Genomic DNA, 24,802 nt, shown 5'->3' with positions numbered 1-24,802 from the left:
CAGTGGTACCATATCACTCCAACTGCACGTGCCCCACAACTCCACAGAGCGTCCACTAGCCTTTACAGTCCCCTGCCGACATGCAGGGTCCATGGATTCATGAGGCTGTATACACACCCGTACACGTCCTTCCGATCGATACGATTTGAAACGAGACTCGTCCGGCCAGGCAACATTTTTCCTATCATCAACAGTCCAGTGTCGTTGTTGACGGGCTCAGGTAAGACGTAAAGCTTTGTGTTCGTTGATATATTATGGGTCGTGGGACGACGGCTGGCAAGAACTTCTTGATGCAATAATTTACCAACAGCCGTATGATTTGTAGAAGTTTATTTTATTTTATGAACTTCTATGTGCTACCAGTTTCGGCATTACATTGATGCCATCTTCAGGCCCCACGTGTCATAGTCGTAAAATCGCTATGCACGGAAGGAGCCATATAACTGGATCCGTGAATCAATCGTCCTGCAACAGCTCTTGGTGGCCTGGCCACTTATACAAATCATATGGCTGTTGGTAAATTATTGCATCAAGAAGCAAAGCTTTGTATCGTGTCGTCATCAAGGGTGCACTACTGGTACTTCGGTTCCGAAAGCGCATATCGATGGTGTTTTGTTGAATGGTTCGCACGCTGACACTTGTTGATGGCTCTGCATTGAAATCTGCAGCAATCTGTCACGTTGAACGATTCTCTTCAGTCGTCGTTGGTCCCATTTTTTCATGATCTTTTGCGATCGCAGTGATGTCGGAAATTTGATATTTTACAGGTATCCTGACGTTCACGGTACACTCGTGAAATGGTCGTATGGGAAAATGGCAATTTCGGAGATGCTGTGTCCCATCGCTCGTACGCCGACTGCAACACCACGTTCAAACTCACTTTAATCTTCATAACCTGCTATTGTAGCAGCAGTAACCGATCTAACAACTTCTCCAGACGCTTGTCGTCTTATATAGACGTTGGAAACCGCAGCTCCGTATTCTGCCTGTTTACATATCACTGTATTTGAATGTGCGTGCCAATACCAGTTTGTTTGGCGGTTCAGTGTAATTTTCCCAGCGATTTCCAACCTGCCGACATGTTGCCAATGAAAGGGACGGTAGGATGGGAAGGTTCAGATAATTTTTCAGTTTCAGAGAATCAATGCAGTGAAAAGTCCCAAGATAATGTTTCGGCCGTTGTGTTCAAATTCAGTGCGGAAACACGCTTCCACAGAGAAAGGCATTCTTTTTCACTGAGGTGTTGGTCTGGCGACACTGAAAAACGTCCGACCTAAATGCCCGCCTCTTCGCCTCGAATGTAGCAAGAAGAGCCAGCACTGCCTCCGTAGTAACGTTGGAAATGTGAGATTACGTTTTCTAGAGTGAAGTCTCCCTTGTGTCACTGACCATTCCCTTGCCAGTTTAGGATCCATTTGGCCTTAAAAGTTGGGGAGAACGTGCGTATATCTTCACTATATTACTTATTTTACTTAGTCAACACTTTTATCAAATAATTTCCTTGTTCAAATAACTTACGGGTTTGCTGCCGGGTGGCGTCGTCGGACACCGCCGATATTTCGACAGGAGCACACCCTGCCATTCTCAAGGCACAAATGCAACGAAGAAGAAATGTGCAAGCAAATTTAATACCTCGGTTCACAGAGGAGAAACAAGGAAGACACCACACACAGAACAAGTGTCAACACAAACAAAGATAACCAACATCAGAAATATCGATAGTTACTATTAATCAACAGGTGAGGTAGCACTAATTCTGTCCCTCTGTTTTTTGATGAGAGACAGAGCTGGATTGCAAGCAACATTTAAACAAAATCCACCGTCTCTGTTAATAAGGTTGCTTGATTGATTTCAACAGCTTCCTTAATAACACTATCCCAATAGCTGAACGTGCAAGCCAGAATTTCCGTGTTGTTGTAATCCGTAGGATGACCGGTGTCAACATTGCCATGTTCTGCAATAGCGGATTTGATCGGCTGTGGTAAGCGTGTGTGACGCTTATGTTCAATACAACGGTCTTCCAAAGTCCTGATTGTCTGACCAATATATGGAAGAATACGGTAGACCCCAGTCTTACGCAAACCAAGATCATCTTTTACGAACGCCAACTGGGCCTTAATCTTAGAAGGTGGTCGAAAAACACATCATATTTCCGCAAAATACGGCCAGTCCTGTTGGAAATGCTTCCTGCGTAAGGCAAAAAGGCCGTAGACGTAGATGCCACTTCGTTGCTGTCGTCACTCACTCGTTGCACAGAAGGCTGATGGCGCAACGCTCGTTTGATCTGCCTCTCACTGTAACCAATCTGACGAAAGGTGACTTCGAGATGTGATAGCTCAGCTGTCAAACTCTCAGGGTCTGAGACAACGTGGGCCCTGTGAACCAAGGTGCGAAGTACTCCTTCACGCTGAGCTGGATGGTGACAACTATCAGCTCGCAGATACAAGTCAGTGTGGGTAGGCTTCCTATAAACAGAATGTCCCAACGTACCATCAGTCTTCCTTTTGACCAACACATCAAGGAAGGGAAAACATCCATTCTTTTCTACCTCCATAGTGAACTGAATATTCGAGTGGATTGAATTCAGATGTTCCAAAAACCGGTTTAAATTCTCACTACCATGAGGCCAAACAACAAAAGTATCTACATATCTAAAAAAACACACAATTTCCTTGTTTCACGTAATTACATGACTCTCATCTACTCCTCTCATCCTACTACCCTTCCTACTCTTTTTTAAAGAATGCTGAAGTTGAAAAGCTGTCTTAAAAATTTATATTTCTGAAACTATGCAAATGTCATGCCGATTACCCTGTTGAATACTAGTGTATAATCTGCCGAAGTCCTTTTGTCTTCGCGTGTGTTACATGTGTTTAAAGAGATACATCTGATTTCACTCCCCCACTCCCCTAAGAAACTTCAACCTCTACCTATTGTTGCATTTAGTATTGTCGACAGCGGAATGGATAATTTACGTCACTGCTTGCTGTATATGGCTTTGATTTCATTTTCTTTCGCTAGACAGTTATTTAGCGTAATTTTCTGGTTTTATAACGCTTCCGCGTCTCGTATTTTTATCCACTGACAGTCTGAAGGTGACCACTGACTGTCCGAAAGCGATTACGGCGTTGTGAAATACCCTTGAGATAGTTCCTTTTTCTCCTTGTTTCATATAGTTCCCCTAAGGACCACGACATTCTAATATTGTATACGAAATTGTTCTTTGGTCATTCGCCCAGTAGTTGCGTATGCTATGCCTACACTGTTCCTTCCTCTTGGTCCTTTGTTCTGGATGTCATTTGCTTAAGCACCTCCCGAAGTATGTCAGATCTTTTAAGTCTCTTTTTGCACATCGCATTTGCTGCAGATCTTTTATAACTTCTCTCAGTTTTGATGACCTTTTTTCCGTCCTTCGCCAGTATTGGAGGATATGACTGGACAACCTGCTGGGACGTCCACACAAGGCATGACGTCTGTTCTTAGCGAAGTCCGTATTATTGTGCAGCACTCGTGGAGGCCTTGGTTTCACCGCCTTTTAATTTCGTTACTTACCTTCACTGGTCCCCTATCTTCCTCATTATGTTTCTCTCCTCTGCTTCAGATTTGTGCGTGAGACTATTCCTGTTGAGTTCTAGACACTCGGGATTGTACGAGGCTTCGGGGCGGGTGATCATCTGGTACTGTCTTATGTCTGACTTACAGGAGAGACGCGTTTCGTTATACGCACTGCTGGTCAGTTGCTATGTCATTTGCTCCTCGTTAATTCGGATTAATAATTCTAGTCTTTCGGAAAGACTGTATATGGGATATTCTCCCAGGAATTTAAACCTGTTGGTTTTCTTGATTTCTTCCCGCTCTGATGCAGTGTGCCAGGAGAATCATCACTGTCTTCCTGTTGTGTCGCATTTTATTCAGGCGACACTTGTAACCCTACCTTTGCTTCTTGCTCCCTGAGAGCACTGAGGTGATATACTGAAATTTATGTTGAGTTACGTATGTGTGACAGATCGTCGGCAAATATCGGGCAATCAACATTGAGCCATCTTCGATTGTGTCACACGGAGATACTACTTAGAAGCCTGTCTAACTCCTCTCGAAACTCTCTCATTACCTTTTCCAGAGCACAGTTAAAGAAGAGACGGGAGAGACAGTCACTCAATCTTGATTTCAAAACTTCTTGAAAGTCGTCCTCTCAACTTGAGTCTTGTTCTGCTGTTGTTTACAGTAGGCTTCTGGTCCAGCCTACTTCTGGTACCTGCAAGATGTTCATGTGAGTACTTATGTCAGTCGCTCCATACTTCTTTTTGAAACCAACAGATGCTACGACATACTTCTTATCACCAGTATTCTTTTGGTCTAGCACTAAGTTCAGGTTTAGTATTTGTTTTGAATCTTCCCCGCTATTCTCCTAGTTATGTGCCCCTTTGGGATTTATGCCTGTTTCACAAGGCCTTAGAGGAAATATTTGACTGGTACCAGAGAGATCCGTCGACAGTATCTCATATGTCCTTGTACGTGCGAGCAGAAGTCCAATCAGTTGGTAATGTTTCGCCGACCTAAAATTTTTGTTGTTTCTCTGTCAACTTGCTTACAGCACCATCTCCAGCTTAGTTCCATAGTCCAGCTACTGTAGAATCATTCCCATATGAGATTGTATATTTTTTATTTATTTACTTAAATTAATATTATTAGGGCCTTTTGGTCTCTCTTCCATCGTAACAGGGTTCTACACATCCATATAGTCTACGACAAAAATTACGACGCGTCACGCAGGAGTTATCCGAATGGGAGCGAAATCGATGGATGTGAAGTACATGTACGGAAAAGTTATTACAATTTCAGAAATATTCGATGTTTTATTCAAGAGAAAAAGCTTAAAAAGGTTATCAAGTCAATAAACCGTTAGTCCACCTCTGGCGCTTATGCAAGGAGTTATTCAGCTTGACATTGTTTGATAGAGTTCTTGGATGTGCTCCTGACGGTATCAGTCCAGTTGGCAGCTTAGATCTTCAAAATACCGAGTTAATTGGCGGGGGGTGGGGGAGGGGGGCTCCGCCCATAATGCTCGAAACTTTGTCAGTTGGTGACGGATCTAAGGACCTTTCTGGCCAAGGAAGAGTTTGGCAGCCACAAAGACAGGCAGTAGAAACTCTTGCAGTATGGGGGCGAGCATTATCTTTCTGATATGTAAGTGCAGGACGACTTTAGCAAAGGGTAACAAGGCGGAACCAAAGGCGTAATACGAGAAATAGCACCGCAAACCACCACTTCTGATGGCTGGAACGTATGGTGGACGACGGTCAGATTGTTATCCCACCGCTGTCTGGGGTGACTCCAGACACGCCTTCGGTTTGGAATTTCATTGATTGGAGTAGAATTGTTTTCAGTCATGATTCCCAGTTGTAACTGAACCCCAATGACGTATGATGATGTGTCTTGAGACGCCCCGAACAGTGATGGGATACCTGACTGGCTGTTGTCCCGTATACTGCCAGACAATGGTCTGGGGTGTCATTTCTATTCACAGCACGACCCTTTTGGTTGCCATTCGCGACAACCTTACATCACGGCATTACGTTGACGATATTTTACGGCCCATTTTGCTCTCTTCATAGCAGACCAGCCTGGGCTTACATTTCACAAAGGTAATAGGCATGATGAGAGTTTCAACTGCTTGTCTTCGTGATTGCTAAACCAAACGTTTCCCAGAAAGGTCGCCAGATCTACCCCCAGTTGAGAACGTTTGGAGCTTTATGGGCAGGCCCCTCCAACCAGCTCGGAGTTTTCACGATATAACAGGCCAAATGGACAAAGTTTCGGGCGGTGTCCCTCAGGAGGACACCCAACAACTCTGTCAATCATCGCCAAGCCGAATAACTGTTGCATAAGGGTGAGAGGTGGACCAACGCGCTATTGGCTTGCTCAAATTATGAAGCTCCTTTTTCATAAATAAATCGTCCATTATATTACGAAATTGTAATTATTTGTTTGTCTGTGTATGTACATCATATCTACCGATTTCCGTCCCATTTGCATAATACCTTCGTGCTGCATCGCTTTCTTTTGTCTTAGAGTATATATAAATACTACGTATATCAGTCCGTTTTCAGTGTCAGTTTCCCGTGTGGGGCGTAATGTGCTGTGTAGATTGGGTTTTCTTAGAGTGGTTTTAAGTTTTCCACCGAGAAGTCCGTATGTGTTCTTTTTCAGCGTTCTCGTTCGATTTTAACCTTTCCTGGGTTGAGGATGAGGGACACTGTCCTTACTTTTAAAGACGCGGGGAGATTTCTGGGGCTCATTTTTGACTCGGAGCTTCCGTGGTTACCTCATCTTAAAGACCTGAAACGACGGTCCCTTAAGGCTTTAAGTATTTTAAAATGTCTTAGCCACAGTACATGGGGAGCCGACAGGACTTGTCTGCTCTGGTTTTACAGGGCGTTTGTGCGATCTCGGCTCGATTATGGGTGCACGGTGTATGGGTCTGCGAGACTTTCTTACTTAAAGAAGTTGGACGTTGTGCACCATGAAGGGCTTCGGTTGGCCACTGGGGCATTCAGAACTAGTCCCAAACCAAGCCTCTGTCCAGAGGCTGGTGAACCGCCACCTCATATGCGGCGGCGGCTACTTACTGCGCGCCAGGCGTATAAAACTTTGTCCGCACCATACACACCTGCATACCATACCATTGCTTAGCCTCCTCTGTCACGGCTATTTCATAACCGGCAATGAGCGACACGGCCCTATGGGATTCGCGCACAGGATTGCCTCTCTGCGATGGATATGGCTGGTCTTCATGTTTTCCGTCGCGGTTGGAGCAAATTTCCACCTTGGCTCCTCCGGAGACCCAGAATTAGTTCAGATTTGACTAATTTTAAGAAATATAGTACACCAGATTTTACATTCCAATCTCAGTTTTTTAACAATTTAGATGGGAATCACGATTTTACCGTCGTTTACACTGATGGCTACAAACAGGAGAATTTCCTTGGCGGTTCTGTAGTGTTACCTAATATGTTACCCGGATTCGCCTCCCTGATGAATATACCGTTTTCACAGCGGAGCTCCACGCGATCCTGAGGGCACTGAAGCGGATGAATTGTGTTCGGGGCAAATCGATTTCTCCCCTGCTCCGATTCTCTTAGTGCCTTACAATCATTTCGGAATCTGTACCCAACTGAGGAGATGGTCCAGCTGATATATGACCAACTGTACTTGCTCCAACGGGGGGGTAAGGAGGTGTCCTTCTGCTGGGTGCCTGGTCATGTATGAATATGGGGCAATGAACAGGACGATCGGGCTGCCAAGGAGGCCTGCAGAGAGCAGGATGTGGTCCAGTGTCCTATTCCCTTGCAGTCTGTCATTTCTGCACTCCACAAGAAGTGCATGGAGTTGTGGGAGGAAGAATGGCTGGCTGTGACGGCCAATAAACCGCGGTTGGTGAAGTCAACCACTCGGCAGTGGCGTTCCTCCTGCCGGTTGCTCAGGCGGGAGGAAGTGACCCTCACGCGTCTTCAGATTGGCCACTGTCCTCTCACACATAGCTTTCTATTACGGCGGGAGGATCCTCCGTTTCGTGCGCATCTCTGTCCGTCATATTTTAACAGACCGCATTTCATACCGTGATGCAAGGGCAGAAGCAAAAGTTGATGGTGATCTGCCCTGTGTATTAGCTAATGATGAGACGTGTGTATGTAGGGTTTTAAAGGTTTGTGATGTGTCTGGACTCTGGCCTAAACTTGTAGGCTTGAGGTTTTAGTATATTGCACAGTGGCTGGCTCCTCCCTGTTTCCTTGCGGTCAGCCAGCCACTTCCATCTGCTATATTGTTTTAGCTCCATCTACCACTTTCTTCCTGTGTTGTCCATGTTTTACTGCTGGCGGCACTCTTCGTCCCACGCTTCGGTGTGCTTAGGCCCATATTTTTCCTAGCTTGTTACCTGTGTTTTACGTTCTGTTTTATCTTACTGTTCTGAGTCTTTTCTTGACACCTGTCTCAATCTGTTACTGAGCGGGCGCTGAAGACCTTGCCGTCGTGCGCCCATACGACAATTTCCATCCATCCATCACATCGACACACTTCGGTACGTGAGGTACGCTAACGCCGGCCTCGTGGTGTGCCCTTAGGGACGGCTCGACGTTCACGCAGCGCAGCCTGATGGGCAGCATGCGGCGCGTGCGGCCGCCCACGGCTGAGGAGACGACGCTGGTGGCGCTGGAGGAGGGCCCGGCCGCCGCCGCCGCCGCCCCCGCAGCGGGTGCCGCCCCCGCCGCCAGCGCCAGCCGCCTCTCGGTGCGCCTCCTGCGCCGCGCGTCTCGCGCCGGCAGCTTCAAGACGGCGCTCTAACGCCGCCCCCGCGCCCGCGGCTCTGTCAGGCTGCTGCGTGGTGGCGGAGGCGGTAGCGGCGCTGTCGCCGCGTCGTCGGGGCCCCACTCGTCTGGGGCTAGTCCTCGCCGTCCCTGCCTACATCAACATCCCTGCCTGGGAAACCAGTGCGTCTCTCATCTCACAGTCCACGCCGGCAGCGCCCTGACGGTGCTCTAACAGTGGGACCACCGCCACCTTGCTGTCGCGTCACTTGCGGTGCACATCCGCCGTCGGCAGTCACTAAGGACTCGGCCGAAGTTGCCGGGCTTCAGTTTATGGCAGAACCGACGATACTGCTACGGCTGTACCTCTCTCCCAGTGCTTACACGTTGCTGCCTTGTTAGAGTTGTGACTTCCCGTTGAATGGCGCTGCAATGAACTTCCTCGTCCGCCGCAGGTCACGAGAACGAACAGTCGCTCCCCTGAGCGAAGCAAGGACTTTAAAAGTGTTGCGTGTTAACGTTGATCTCAAAAAAATAAGGAGGTGGTTGATGTCACACACAATGAGTCTCTCTCGCCGAGTCAGAAATTCCAAGTGTTCACCCGAGAGCATTATTGTCACCTTTCCTCAGACGACGTCATCTCACTCATATACATATTGATGTTACGACTAAGCAAACTCTAGGCTATACTTATGTCTTAAATCACAAGAGAAATTCACAGATGTCCAAATACGAGCTTTACCATCACATCCGTGACGTAAGTTTGGAAACGGGGTAACTTCAGCACTGCCTAGGTGTTCACCTTGTTTTATAATTGACAACAGAAAAAGTCACTGAATGTTTATACACTGACTCGTAGTTGCGGACCTAAGGAATGTTGAGAATTTTCTGAGACAATCCTTTCATCTCCTTATTACGTACTCTACGATGTTTTAATACGTGACTTTTAAACTCCTTTCTACGCATGCAGTAACCAATTGGAACTTTCGTGTTAGTACCAAACATACTGATGTTGGATATAGTTCCACTCTTATTCGTTGCAAATGCTAGAGTTGAGCCAATGAGACTTTCTGGAGTGCCTGTCACAGCCTCGAACACCAGAAGCTTCATATCTCGCCAAGAGAAGGAGTCGATAGGAGTTAACGTATATTGTCAACCAGCAGCTCCCTAAGTGTCAGTCACAAGATGAAGCAAAATGCCTTACAGTGGTCTTAACACATTATCTTCAACATATGCAGACGGGTGTTATCTTGTAACCTAGTATTTATCACAGAAATTGCTTTTTGAGCACCTACGCATCATCTTGTCAGTACCACCCTGTCTTTCGCAGTCCTAAGATACGTTTACTTAAGTATTCGCAGATAAATACTTAGCCAATCCGAAGATTGTGTAAGATAAACAAACTGGAAATACATACATGCTCTGCATGCACAATGCAGACATATCTTTTCCACATTTTCGTACGTTCAGTTGGTACGTTGAGAACTTAAAGAAATATATTACTTTTACGTACACATACTGTAGCCTTAGATGACAAAACAAGAGGAATAATTCGTGTACATTATTCACTAAATGTGTTTCTCACATGTGTCGGTTACGTTGAGTACTGCAGACCCATACCTATAATGTCAATCGTAAAACCTGGTCAACGGGCTACTTCTACTGTTGCCGCAAGTAGAAGGCGGTATCTAGACAGCAAAATATTTCTATCACAAGACACAACGCGTACTAGGATAAATATGTTACACGCTCTTAATCCCAAAGCACAGTCTCTAGTTTCCTTCTTTAGTTACGGTTCTCTCGTAGGCTACCACCAAACGGTGCTAAGGAAATTAATTTCATTTTCTCTTTCTACTCTACGCAACTCTGCGATGCAGAATAGCCTATCAGACGCCTGCAACCTTCCAGTGCTTTTATCAGTCACATTCATTCTATCTGTTTTGATCACCAACTTGTTTAACAACATACTTATCTTGTGCAATAACGAAGTACTGTTCCAGACAGTACACTTGACTGCAGCGGATTTGCCCGGCATTTCACACCATTGGAAACCACAATACATTATTGAATTTAGTACAAAGCAATTTTTTTGACTAAAATTTTCAGCTTTGAGCTTAGGACGGCTGACTGACGCTACCATTTAAGCGAGGTACAAAATTAACAGTTCTACGGAAACTGATAGCTAAAACCAGGCCTCTTCAAAGTATTTCTTATTTTATAGGGTTTCAGCCGGTTAAAAATTGTGGACCTCTCTAAACGTACTCTCTGAACGTAGTTGAAATTATTTCCACCCATTTTTGTTTTTGAAAGTCTTTTATTTGAACTATAAAAATCTGCTGTTTCATGGTTTTAGTAACATTGACCTACTTCTTGATAATGCAGATTCTAAAACTAAAGCTTTTTTCTTAGAACTATGATATTATTGCTGTTGTCAGCTCGTAAGCTGACTGTAATTAAACTTCCTGCTCCGAATCGGAGAAAGAATGATGAAACAAGGCTACGTTTAATCATGAAATTTGGCAGAGAAATGTTGTTCAAGTGAAGCAAATTAAGGATGATGTTAGTTGTATGACAATTGTCTTCTTTACGGAAGTGTTTATGTAAACTGTATTGTCCTGTAAGATATCAGCGAATATTTTAAAAATCTTTTACCAAGTCACTTTGTGCAACCAATAACACACAAATATTCTCATTATCCACTTAACCCACATGATATTTTTAACAAGAGGTATTTAATCAATGAGAAACTCTGAGTGCTTTATATCAGGTGTTACATCGGAATACGCATACTCGAAAGCCCTTGAATAGAGACTATCTGCACCACACTTTGTTAAATGATTTTCAGGTCTTTTTTATGACGAAAATTATAGTCTTACACATACAAGCACATAGCTTTATTATTGTTTACTGGCACATCAGATTTATGACACTTGCTATGGAATGTTAACTGACACTGTAAAATTTAAAAAATCAAATAAAATATCATATTTTGTATTTATTTTTGAATTGTGGTAGTTGTTCCGGAAAAACAAAACTGTAATGCCTTGTGACTTAAGTGTGTATTTCTACTCCATTAACAATAGAGAAATATGTTATTTTAAAAATATTATTCTTTTTATAGTTAACTAAGACATAAAACTGACAAAAGTAGAAAGCGCATCCCTCCACGCCAGCGAGAAACTGGTAAAATTTTACTGTTAGCAAAAACTTTGTCCCATTTTACGATTCACATAAAGATGACTTATTGGATCTGCACCGGAGGTCCAACATTAACGCAAAACACAACGTTTTATATTTTAGGATATCTTGACATGGACACTTGCACTAGAGTTATGACATGTCATTGTCTCAGAATGATTAAGGTAGATTTTTGAACACCTCGTGCACTTTTATTTGAAACTGTTGAAAGACTTAAAGATTCCTCCTATGTTAATATCCCAGATTTACTAGTGATGTACTGCTGCAGTGAAAAATCATCATATGTAAAGAAGTACAATGTAAAGAAATACTATGAGAAATTTATAAAGCAGGTAAGTAGCTAATATTATTAGGATGATCCCTAGAACGAGGAATGGAAATCACAGTGATATAAACGAACTCATGACAGATTTTCTTGTGTTAAAGGTAAGTGCAATGCAGGTAAGTATTGTCTGCTGAGGACACTCATAGTTGAAATAAGAGCTCATTAAATCAACATCTATGTATTAAAAGCTAATTGTAATTTCTTTTATTTTAACATTGATAAGTTTGTGGTGACATTCTCTTAGCTATTGGTTTATTGATTAGCCTATAAATGAAATGTCTTCTTAATGATTGTATTATTTGTATCCCCAGAGTCAATGTTCGAAATAGTTTCTTTATAGAGGTGAAGCGAGACTTGCTTTAATGTATGTAGTAGGTATGTTATGGATAAAGCTCCTCCGCTCTGTTGGCCTTTGAATTTGTAAACATTTGAAAATGACTTCACAGCTGGAACTTTGTAAACGGTCTGTTGTGTAATAAAAACAATCAACTGACTATAATGAGCAGTTAAGTAAAGTCCATAACTCTAAAGCTATGCTCTACTATGAGAATATTTATGACCCATAAAACAAACTGGAAACGCGATCTGACCACAAAGTTTGAATGGAATAGCCAGAGACACACAATGTAGGCGTACCAGGAATGAATTTTGAATAGCTATATATTCAAACATCATGCATCATGCATTCATCAACACCCTGTCCAGAAGTTATATAGTACGTACATATGCTTTCATCTTGCAGCCAAACCTGAAATGAGAATTATCACTCGTATGTATAATCACTGAAGCTAGACTTGCAACGTCCTGACGGACTGACTACTCATCGCACAGCCCAAACCGCTAAAGAATAGAAACTTGAAGTTTGTAGAAGGGAGTTTTCGAAATTCCAACACAAGTGGGTGAAATAGGGGGTTAAAAGTTGTTTTGAAAAATGTCGCTACTAAAGCAATTTTGAAGCTGTTCCTACAAAAATTGGTATTTGTTTCTCAGTCGAAATAAAGAAATACGTGTTTCAGCATTTTTGGAAACTTAGTCCGTTGGGAGTAAAATAGTGGGTGAAACCTTGTTTTGAAGTACATCATTGTGAAAGAACTACTAAAGTATTTTTAAAACTGCATCTTTGAACACTGGTATTTGATTTCTCGGTTACAAATAAAAAAATACACGTTTCAATGTTTTTGGTAAATGAGCCCTTAAGGGTATGAAATAGGGGATGAGACTTTTTATGACGCTGTTTTATTATGAAAGCATTTTCAAAGCTAAATCTATAAAATTTTAAATTTGGCTTCTCAGTTAGAAACAAAAAAAATACGTGTTTCACTGTTTTTGGAAATTGGATCACTAAGGGGATGAAATGGAAGATGGAAGTTTTTATGAAAATATTTCATTGTGAAATCATGTTTGAAGCTAAATTTATGAAAATTTATATTTGGCTTCTCTATTAAAAATAAGATATACGTACGAAAGAATTTTAAATCTAAATCTTTGGTAATTGGTGTTTGCTTCTGGGTTGGAGATGGAAGAATATGCGTTTCACTGTTTTAGCAAATTCACACCCTAAGTGGGTGAAATAGTGTCAGACTGATTCCCTGACCCATCATAGTCCAGTCCAAACCCGTAAGGATAGAAAATTGATGTTGGGAGAGAGCGTGGATCTTGTATTGTAGGCATCGCTTAAGAAGAGATTTCAGTAATTCCACTCCTAAGGGGGTGAAAAGCTTTTTGAAAATATGCCGCTATTAATGGAGTTTTGAAGCTATTACTACGAGAAGATTGTATGTGTGGAAGAGGCCTGGAGACACTGGAAGGTTTCAGATAGATAATGTAATGGGAAGACAAAGATATAGGAGCCAGGTTTTTAAATTGTAAGGCGTTTCCAAGGGCAGATGTGGACCACAATTTATTGGTTTCGAACCCCAGAGTGAAACTGAAGAAACTGCAAAAAGGTGAGAATTTAAGGAGATGGGTACTGGAGAAACTGAAAGAACCATATGTTGTTGAGAGTGAAGGCAGCGGAGGATCAAGTAGTTAAAAGACGAGGGCTAGTAGAAATCCATGGGTAGCATAAGATATGTTGATTTTCATCGATGAAAGGAGAAAATATAAAAATGCAGTAAATGAAGCCAGCAAAAAGGAACACAAACGTCTCAAAAATGAGATCGATAGGAAGTGCAAAATGGCTAAGCAGGGATGGCTAGAGGGCAAATGTAAGGATGTAGAGGCATATATCAATAGGGGTAAGATAGATTCTGTCAGAAGGGAAATTAAGGAGACATTTGCAGAAAAGAGAACCACTTGTGTGAAAATCAAGAGCTCAGATGGAAAACCAGTTCTGAGCAAAGAAGGGAAAGCAGAAAGGTGGAAGGAGTACATAGAGGGGTCTATACAAGGGCGATGTACTGATGTTCTGGAGGGCAATATTATGGAATGGAAGAGGATGTAGACGAAGATGAAATGGGAGATATGACACGGCGTGAAGCGTTTGACAAAGCACTGAAAGACTTAAGTCGAAACAAGGCCCCGGGAGTAGAGAACATTCCATTAGAACTACTTATAACCTTTGGAGAGCCAGTCCTGACAAAACTACGTTCTGGTGAGCAAGATGTATGACACAGGCGAAAAACACGCAGACTTCAAGAAAAGTACAATAATTCCAATCCCAAAGAAAGCAGGCGTTGACAGATGTGAAAATTACCGAACTATCAGTTTAATAAGTCACGGCTGCAAAATACTAAAGGGAATTCTTTACAGACGTATGGAAAAACTGGTAGAAACCGACCTCGGGAAAGACTGGTTTGGATTCCGTAGAAACATTGAAACTCGTGAGGCAATACTGACCCTACGACTTATCTTAGAAGATATATTAAGGAAAGGCAAACTCACGTTTCTACCATTTGTAGACTTTGAGAAAGCTTTTGACAATGTTTACTGGAATACTCTCTTTCAAATTCTAAAGATGGCAGGGGTAAAACACAGGGAGCGAAAGGCTGTTTACAATTTGTGCAGAAACCAGATGGCAGTTCTTGGAGTGGAGGGGCACGAAGGGGCTGTAGCCTGTAGCCTGTCCCCGATGTTATTCAATCTGTATATTGAGCAATCCGTAAAGGAAACAAAAAGAAAAATTTGGAGTAGGAATTAAAATCCATCGATAAGAAATAAAAACTTTGAGGTTGCCGATGACATTGTAATTCTGTCAGAGACAGCAGAGTACCTGTAAGAGCAGTTGAACGGAATGGGCAGTGTCTTGAAATAAGGATATAAGATGAACATCAGCAAAAGCAAAACGACTGTGGTGGAATGTAGTCGACTTAAATCAAGTGATGCTGAAGGAATTAGTTTAGAGAATGAGACACTTAAAGTACTAAATGAGTTTTACTATTTTTGGTGCAAAATAACTGACGATGGTCGAAGTAGAAAGGAATAAAATGCGGACTGACAATGGCATGGAAAGTGTTTCTGAAGGAGGGAAATTTGTTAACATGGAGTGTACATTTAAGTGTCAGGAAGTCTTTTCTGAAAGTATTTGTACAGAGTGTAGCCATGGAGGAGGAGTATATTAGTGTTTAACGTCCCGTCGACAACGAGGTCATTAGAGACGGAGCGCAAGCTCGGGTGAGGGAAGGATGCGGAAGGAAATCGGCCGTGCCCTTTCAAAGGAACCATCCCGGCATTTGCCTGAAGCGATTTAGGGAAATCACGGAAAACCTAAATCAGGATGGCCGGAGACGGGATTGAACAGTCGTCCTCCCGAATGCGAGTCTAGTGTGCTAACCACTGCGCCACCTCGCTCGGTGTGTAGCCATGTATGGAAGTGAAACGTAGACGATAGAAGCTTTCGAAATGTGGTGCTACAGAAGATACAGGAAATTGAAAATTTGTGGTAAGGTCTTATGGAACCAAACTGCTGAGGTCATCGGTTCCTAAGCTTACACACTACTTAATCTAACTTGGACTAACTTACGCTAAGGACGACACATGCCCGAAGGAGGACTCGAACCTCCGACGGGGAAAGCCTCGCTAACAGTGACAAGACACCCTAGATCGCGCGGCTACAGGCAATTGCTGAAGATTAGATGAATAATCACGTAACTAATGAGGAGGTACTGAATAGAATTTGGGGAGAAGAGGAATTTCTGGCACAACTTGACTAAAAGAAGGGATCGGTTGGGAGAACACATTCTGAGGCATGAAGGGATCAATAAATTTAATATGGGAGGGCAACGTGGAGGGTAAAAATCGTAGAGGGAGACCAAGAGATGAATACTCTAAAAGAAGGATGTAGGTCGCAGTAGGTACTTGGAGATGAAGCAACTTACACAGGATAGGGCAGCATGGAGAGATGCATCAAACCAGTCTCTGGACTGAAGACCACAACAACAACAACTACAAAAACTGGTATTTGGCTTCTCATTCGGGAAAAATACGTGTACAAGCATTTTTGAAAATTCAACCACTAAGTGGATAAAATAGTGGGTGAAAGTTATTTTGAAAATAAATAATAACTAAAGAACCGCTAAAGGAGTTTTGAGGCTACATCTATTAAAATTTACTGTATGACTTGTCGGTTATAAATTAAAAAACCTCTGTTATAGTGTTTCTGGGAATTCAAGTCTTAAGAAAGTGCAATAGAGAACAAAAATATTTAAGAAAATATTTACTTTTAAAAAGTTTAATGCTAAGTTTATGAAAATTCGTATTTCATTTCTCGGTTAGACACAAAGAAATATTTGTTAAGGGATGAAAGTTCCGATCGAAATATCTCCACAAGAACGCAAAAGGTATGATTAACAAAATCTTTGGTATCCAGCAATGAGAATCGCTTTTTGGTCAGAAAAGACCATGCTTTTATGGCCTTAATTAGAGTGATAAACATAGATGTTGCAATTTGTGAACAGCATAAAAATTCAGTTGAATAAAAGCAAAAATGCAGCCTATAGAGTCTACGCGAGGGGATAATTTGGCACTAAGTTAGTTATGATGTAACTTAACAACAAAATCTCACATACTGCTGCAAATGGGGAGTACCCCGTATCATGCGTTCCTCTAAAGATGTCATTAATACACAAGAGCACGGGGAATTGACTTCAGAAATCATCGGTCTTCCAGAACAGTATCTGCCAACGCCAATTCACCTTTCTCCACCCATTATGTCCAAAGTTAGCATGTGACTAATTCATTTGGACTTTTTTTTATTTTTTTTATTTTTTATTTTTTTTGCAATATGTAAGCACAGCAATGATGAGACCTGCAGCAACAGGCGAGAACAAAATCATGGCACAGCGGTATGTAGCTATATTACGTGGGATAATAAATGAAATGACTTAACTTGAACGAAATAACTTAGAGAGAATATTCGAATGATGTATGAATATTGTTCAAATTTATGAAATATTGTCAAAAAATGAAAGCGAAAATCAATTAGCAAGTTTGAACTTTTAAGTAATGGAAATATAAAATAAAAATAATTTTTACTGCACTTAATAAAAACCAGTGTGGTACATTTTATCGTTTGAGGAGTCCTGCAGGTTCCACCGTACACTCAAACTGAAATACGTTTTGCCGAAAATTGAGTACACTAAAGTTCTACTTAGAAATTGTTAATAATTCCTATTAAGATGCATCAGTTAAGAACTACGAAATAATTCGTCAGTAGTGAGAAGCAGCTGTGGTACTTGCAAGTAAAAAATTACTGAATTCAATTAAATAGAAGGAAGTATAACCTCAGACAAAATTAAATTCGTAATCTTTTTCTGACTAAAATTCTCGTGATGTCTATCGCACATTAACTACTTGCGAGTTAATTATACATAGACTATGTCTATGAATCCGCTATAATTGTGTATGTTGTTTCCTTTTATTCACTATTTGAAATGAATTTGTCTCATTGTCATCAAATGAATATATAGAAGGATTTTCTATCAGATAACATGGCGACAGTGACATGGACAAGAAGAAGAAGAACAACGTAGTGATGACGGTGGACCTCAACATCACATTCTAGCGACTGCACAAAAAAATGTTTGTACCTTACAGAGCGGCAAAACGCCTCTAGTGCACAAGAACAAACAGTCTGAATGTGTAAAGTCGGCCTTAAAAACAAAAGTACAGCATATAGCATATAAAAATGGATAAATGACGAGAAATGGCCAGCACGCTGTAGCATGTTATGGGTTTGGCTAACACATTACGGCTTTAAAAAGAAAAATACAGAATGTAATATATAAAAATGGATAAATGAAGAGAAGTGGATAAAACATAGTAGCGTGTAACGTTTGGCTAGCACATTATAGAAAAATCGATAAACCAGTTTAAGTGATGTACATAAAAACGTCTGTACAGAGGATATGATGTAATGTTTAGAGTACGTATAAAGCTTTAAGAGGCGTTCTATACACGTTTCAGCATTAGTTAAGGCGTTATGCTGGACCTAGCTTAAATTTACGTTGTTAATGAGAAATTGTATTTCTCATACGCAGTTTTGCAATACTAGGGTAATTATAAATATCTAAAATAACAATGTGCATTAGACAGGTAAAAGAACACCATTATGTCACAATTGAGTGTTTGGAAGAAAACGACGCAGTCGCATGGTTGATTTTACAGTCTGTATCTTGTCACTCATTTCACATCTCTCCGTCAACAATTGACGAACTTCTCAACTATAGAAGAATATCTCGATGTTCATGCCTGTATTCCCCGTTGTATTAGCCTGCTCGTTTGTTTTGAATCCACGTACCACTAATTTTGTAGCAAGGAAAGTAAAATCTTGGAAACAAGATTGTTTCGGAATTTTTTGGTGAATATTTTTCTGGGAAATGACAGAGCACTGCAAGATGGAAACATTTCATCTGAGTCATTACTATGAGATTCGTCCACACTTGACAATGAGTGTATACTGCGCAGTACCTGATGGGCTTATATGAAATGAAACCAGTTGCTAGAAACACAGCTTCACGAACTTCGCAAGTTTGCCTTCTTACAATGAAGTCTCGCACGACGAAGCTTTGTATTTAAACAGCTACTTCGACGGGAACCGGTACGTCATTAGTATCTGGCTGAATGGATCTAATGATAAATATTTTCGAGGTTAGAAGTGTGTCATTCCGACAGTCACTCGACTGACGGCTGCGTTGACTTGGTGCACAAACGTCGTGTAAGTTGCCCTTGTCTTCTGCTTTGCATGCGCGCATTGCACAATGAAGTCATTAACCAACTGCTCGCCGCTCATGCAAATCAGCTTGAATAAACGTGGGACGAGGGAGACGCGCATCGGGAGAAGTGCACGAAGAGAAGACGAGGAGCCAGCACTGGGATTTGCGAACTGCCGCTGCTGCGGTAGCACGTCTCAGCTGCGTTGTACAGAAAGGACTCCCTCGTGGCGTACCGTCACACTTTTTCTGAGGCAAAGTATTTATCCATCCCTAAAGCTCAGAGGAGCACAATGTGATCAACTTTTGTTATCCAGAGATCAGTTGCTGTAGCAGTAATAAGTCACAAATACAAGAGTGCAAGAACAGATGATAAAGTTTGCAGAAAGAGCCTGTCACATAGAACTTCAGCCAAAGCTTCAGTTTCTATTAAAGACCTAAACAAAAGATGCATAAAGTGGAAAACTGAAATTAATACCATACCGAGGAAGGTAAAAATCTGGCTTCGCTCATCATACAGGAAATTCGTTCCTTTTGTTGTGATTTCATTCCCCTGCCCCATGGGGACAAAAGAAATGTAGACATGAGAAGGCGGAAGCAATTTTTGTTAAAATATACAAAAAAGGATAGGTCGATGAGACCCATTTACATAAAATCCACGTACATTTAAAATGGGACTCAGTAAAAATGTAGTACGTTAACACTGGTGGCACGAGTGGCACCATTAAAAACAGTGTTTTCAGTATGGGACGCCGACACTGAACACCCACAGCACTGAAGTTACATACATGGCAAGCACCAAAACACAACAGAGTAACTGCAGTAAAATTTGAAGTGTCTGCCAAGGAAGAAGACGTCAGAGAGGAAGGAGAGAGGAAAGAGAGATGGGGAATGACAGAGGAGGGGTGGGGGGTGAAAAGCGGGGTAGAGGTGGAGTCAGTTGCACACTGACGGGCAGAAGATGGGAACAGAGTGCAAGGACTGGGAAAGCTGAAGTGAGAAGGACAGGAGATGGGAGGGAGGAAACAGCAGAGGGGGGAAGGGAGGGAAATGGAGCCCAAGGGAGGAGAGGAGGGGAAGAGGAGGGTCAGAGTCGGAAGGAAGGATAAATATTGGAGTGAAGCACATCATCTGGGATGGGGAGATGGTGGAAGTTCCTTTGGGAGAAGAGGTGTGGTGTGTGGAGATGGAGAGAGGGGGGGGGGGGGGCTCATCGATAAAGTTGCGGCAGCATGTGGGGAGTTAAGAGAACTGCTGACACCTGGGGGTGAGGAGGATCGAGGCAGCGGTTGGTGTGGAGGACACAGATGTATTCAAGGAAAAGGACGAGATATGGGAAGGGGACAAGCTATAGAGGATCCTCAGGGGGATGGGACATGGGTACGGAAAGGCAACAAATTTTATTTGCCAGTATCCGCAAGACAAGTGCAGAGAGACCGATTAGGTGAAAGATACATATCTTATTACATTTGGAAACTGATTTGTTCTAGGCCAGCACTCAAAACAGTTTATTAATTATTTCTGTTTAACATCCCATCGATCTTGTTATCCCAATACAAAAAAAAAGGATAAGAAAGATTGTACTTCTTGGCGCACTATAGAATGTCTTCAAGACATAAGCAGCAGGACGTGTACAAGATGGCGCCCTCACCTGCCTGCCACTGCATCTGCTTCCACGACGCTGTAATCTCTGCTGCCAGCAGGCGGCATTCCCACTTTAAGCGGGCGTGTATCAACAGCGTTAATTGCTAATCAGCGTTAGATATGTATCTCTAGTAATGGTTTCCGAGGAATTCGCCGTACCACTGCCAGCTGTACTACATAGCAGCTAAAAAGAGATATTTGCGCTTCATAAATAAGAATTTTATAGGTTCTCCTGCTGAGAGGTGACAGTATGTAACTCTAAATTAGGGAAGGCAGTTACCGCTGAAATAACTGGTTTTAGATTTATCGGATTTTTTCCACGCCAGTTTAACCTGACTGTTAAAACCGTCCAAAATAACAAGTTTCTCAAATAACCGATTTCAGGATTTTTATTCCTATTATGACCTGTAGGAAGGGTGGGAAACGGCATGTCTTTGTTGTTCGTTTCTGTCGGCATTGCTGTTACAGTAGCGCTAATCGTTTTCCCCCTTTTTCCATAATAACGTAATATTTCAAACAAAAAGCAATTTTACAAATAAAAATTACCCCTGTTTTAAAAATGGTTTATTTAAAAACGAAAAATTTTGGCACTTTTGCTATGGCTAATTGGTGTTTCAGTCTTTTTACTCAGTTATAAATAAAATCTAAAAAAAAAACTGTTGTAACATAGATCAAACAAATACGAAAAAATACCAGCTATTCTGAACTAAAAGTCTTTCGATTTTAACCGGTCATTTACCCCATCCCTCACTGGATGCATGTACAGAGCACGTACTGCAAACAGAGGCTTTATGGGGAATATGTAAAGGTTTTCTCAATGACAACTACTGTCGGAGAAGAAGCTTAGTATCACTGTGGTGTAGTGGTTATGCTACTGAGCTGTGGCATGGAGGGTCGTGACTTCAAAACTCACATAAGCTGTACAATTTTAATTTCTATATTCGGTTCGAGTAGATTCTAGAAGTATCCACAAATGTCAAGAATCATTGTACTGAAATGTTCTGTAGCTGTATACATACTGTATGTGTTCTGGCTGGAGGCAGTTCGCTTCGCGCCCTTGTATGTGCAAGTACTGAATAAATCTTCGTTAAGTCAAGTCAGTGTCCGTCATTCATCTAATTACACCTTCTTCTACCTGGCATTATGATGGTGGAGACGCTGGGTATTGTAACTTATGATAGCGCACATCGTCGACGACACAATGACTCCCACGAGGCCACGACAGAGCCGCCGTTTACGTGGCGAGACCACGAGTTCGAGCCATATTCAACAAAAAAAAAAAAAAAAAAAAAAAAAAAAAACATGGCTCTGAGCACAATGGGACTTAACATCTGAGGTCATCAGTCCCCTAGAACATAGAACTACTTAAACCTTACTAACCTAAGGACAGCACACACATCCATGCCCGAGGCAGGATTCCAACCTGCGACCGTAGCAGTCGCGCGGTTCCAGACTGAAGCGCCTAGAACCGCTCGGCCACTCCGGCCGGCCATATTCAACAGTTTAGTGTCATAACCACCGGCCGGCCATATTCAACAGTTTAGTGTCATAACCACTGAACACGGTGCTACTCAGCTTCTTCTGCGACAGTACAGCGCACTTTTGCACGTGAGTAGAGGCGCACTTGTCATGTTTAGAACTTATTTAACATCCGTGAAGATTTAGAAACTACGAATAATCACCTGGCAGACGATAATATAGACTGGACAAAATAAAAGATGCATGCAAGGAAATAATTATTGTAAATTACGTACTTCCAACATTTTCGCCCGTAAAAGAATCAGATTCTCAATTTTAATTATTATTTATTTAGGTTTCTGACATTGTTGCGTACAATTTATTGATGGTGACTAGTTTCTAACGTTAACGTTTATTTTCAAACAGTGTCTGCTTTTCAAGTGTTACTTAGAACATAATTCCATTCATACATTTACAAGACACCTTCATAAAAAAAATCTGCATGGTAAATGCCATAATACCATAGAACAATGTGGTATTTCTGAGCTTCAGTATAACCCAGTTTCTTGAATGCACGGCTTCTGTATTATGGAAATAGCATATTTATCATGGACAGCTGTTTTATGGAGACGTAAACGTATCAGTGGAACTATGCCCTAACAAAGACTTCAAATGCAGTCAGTGGTTTCAGAATGAACGTTAACGTTCAACACTAGTCACCAAAAAGAAACCCCTACGCAAACGTGCCAGGGATCTGCATGAGTAAAAACTACGTATTATAATGTTTACGTCTGCCAGTGGTGCAGCTGACTTGCCACTTCCTTTGCATATTCATATTTGCTACTGTGATATGTATTTAATAAAAAAGTTGTATGACCCTATCATACTTACGTAAGAACCATGCAAGCTATCGACTACAACATAAGCACGAGGGAGGAACAAATTTAGCAAAGCATCCCTGATACAACCAGGCCTGTATTCACCTCAAACAAAGTAGGAGACTCACGGAGCACATGTACGTAGAAAGCAGAAAGGGACTTTTAAGTCACTCTTGTCAGACACAAATAACTTAATTTAAATGTAAGTAATCTTCACCCTCCTTCTACCAGTGGTGAGTTTATTGCTTCACTCTCTTCAGTCTTGTTCATATCTCTGGCAGATCAGTTTCCTCGGAATATTTCAAAGTTCCTCCATCGATGTCTTCAGCGCCAACATAAAATTTTGTCGTGGTCATTTGGCTAATTTCACTGATAATGAATCTTTACTTTTTTTCGTCTCCAGCGCTACAGTTAGAGCCATTTTGCTGGTGCAGGAATGTTCAGAAGGGTGTGAATTCGTAATAATGCCTTACGATTATCTTGACATCACGTTTCGGAGCTCTGTGTTTTGTCTGACCAAAGCTGATTATAGAAAGCCGTTTCCAGGTTTCTGAAATTATTACTTCAAGTAACGACTCTCCTATCCGGCTCAAGATTCTTTCATCCTTCCTTTCCCATTTCCATATTTTCCGAGGGCAAATTACATGTCCTACATTTAATTTTCAAATCAGGTTAGAACTATTTTCTTTAAGTATGAAGTAACAGCCTGTAAATACCGACACCAACCAAAATGCAAAGTGTTATGCAATATGACATACGTGCGATATTTGTGAAAGTTAGTGCCAATGTTCATCAACACTTTCTTTCCATTCGGAACACATCTTCATCATGAACAATAGTGAAAGGCCTGATTCACTGTTATTACCATCATTATCATTATTATGATAGTATTATTCTTATAAATGTTATTGAAAAGAGCAGAACTCACTTCAAATTCCTCTCGTGTCATCTAGATCAAGCTTCTCCGCGGTTTCCCTTAAGACGCTAAGGACGAGCGCTGGAATAGTTCATTTGAAACACTACTGCCGATTGTCTTCCCTGATCAGAGATTGAGTGATTTAGTGATATCTTTGGCGACGGAATGTTGGAAGCTAATCTTCTTCTTATAACTAGGGAATTATTACTAGTGTCGCTATTCATATTGATAATGAATATTACGGAAGAAGGTGCACTAAAGGCAGTGGCTTAGTTTCTCGCCACGCAGATGAAGTTCTAGTTGCACTGATTATAAAAATACCGGGACCAGAGGAACTGTATAAGATTGCTGAAGAGGTAGTTTCTTGTTTACGGCAGAGTACTAAAATTAGCAAACTTTGAAGAAGTTCTCTTCTGAACTGGAACACCCACAGACAAACTCTGCTCCCTGTGTGCTGTGCATAATACGTTTTAAAGTAAGAAATCGTACGACCATCAGGTGTTGCAGGAAGGACGGTAATACAAAATGAAGCACAGGAACCTCAGTGAATATCTTAATTTCAATGATGCATCTCGCATTCAATGTACCTCTATATTACGAAGACAACAGTTAAAGCCGGTGCTAACAGATTTCTCTGTAGATAAACGTAAACCATTTTTACATATAGTTCCTGTATCCTCCCGACTGCAGCTGGCAAGTACATCCTGGTAGACTGAAAAACGAATAATAAACTGTAGAGTTGTTCACGAACAGAGAATACTTGAGAGGGCCATTTACTATGGACGTAATGCTATCTACAGTTATGAAAACACAGTCGTACTTAACACTAAAGTTGAGGAACACCATTCTCTGACATAAAACGTTTTTGTATGCTTCATTAACTCGATATCTAACGTAAGTTGAGGGGAGGAATGGCAACAAGAAAACTG

The 24,802-nt window shown here is 41.7% G+C and overlaps 1 protein-coding gene across 1 annotated transcript in view; it reads left to right on the top strand.

The window, feature by feature from the left end:
* The window catches only part of LOC126413202 (gonadotropin-releasing hormone receptor-like), a 748,063-nt gene that overhangs the window by 692,859 nt on the left and 30,402 nt on the right, over positions 1 to 24,802 (top strand). Inside the window, exons 6-7 of the mRNA XM_050083098.1 lie at positions 8,124 to 8,250; positions 11,931 to 11,945. Coding sequence (XP_049939055.1) covers positions 8,124 to 8,250; positions 11,931 to 11,945 — 142 coding nt within the window. The remainder of the gene's footprint in view (positions 1 to 8,123; positions 8,251 to 11,930; positions 11,946 to 24,802) is intronic.

The sequence above is a fragment of the Schistocerca serialis genome, chromosome 7 (assembly GCF_023864345.2).
Source record: "Schistocerca serialis cubense isolate TAMUIC-IGC-003099 chromosome 7, iqSchSeri2.2, whole genome shotgun sequence".
NCBI lineage: Eukaryota > Metazoa > Arthropoda > Insecta > Orthoptera > Acrididae > Schistocerca > Schistocerca serialis.
The sequence above is the reverse complement of the archived record's forward strand: the minus strand, read 5'-3'. Positions and strand labels throughout refer to the sequence as shown.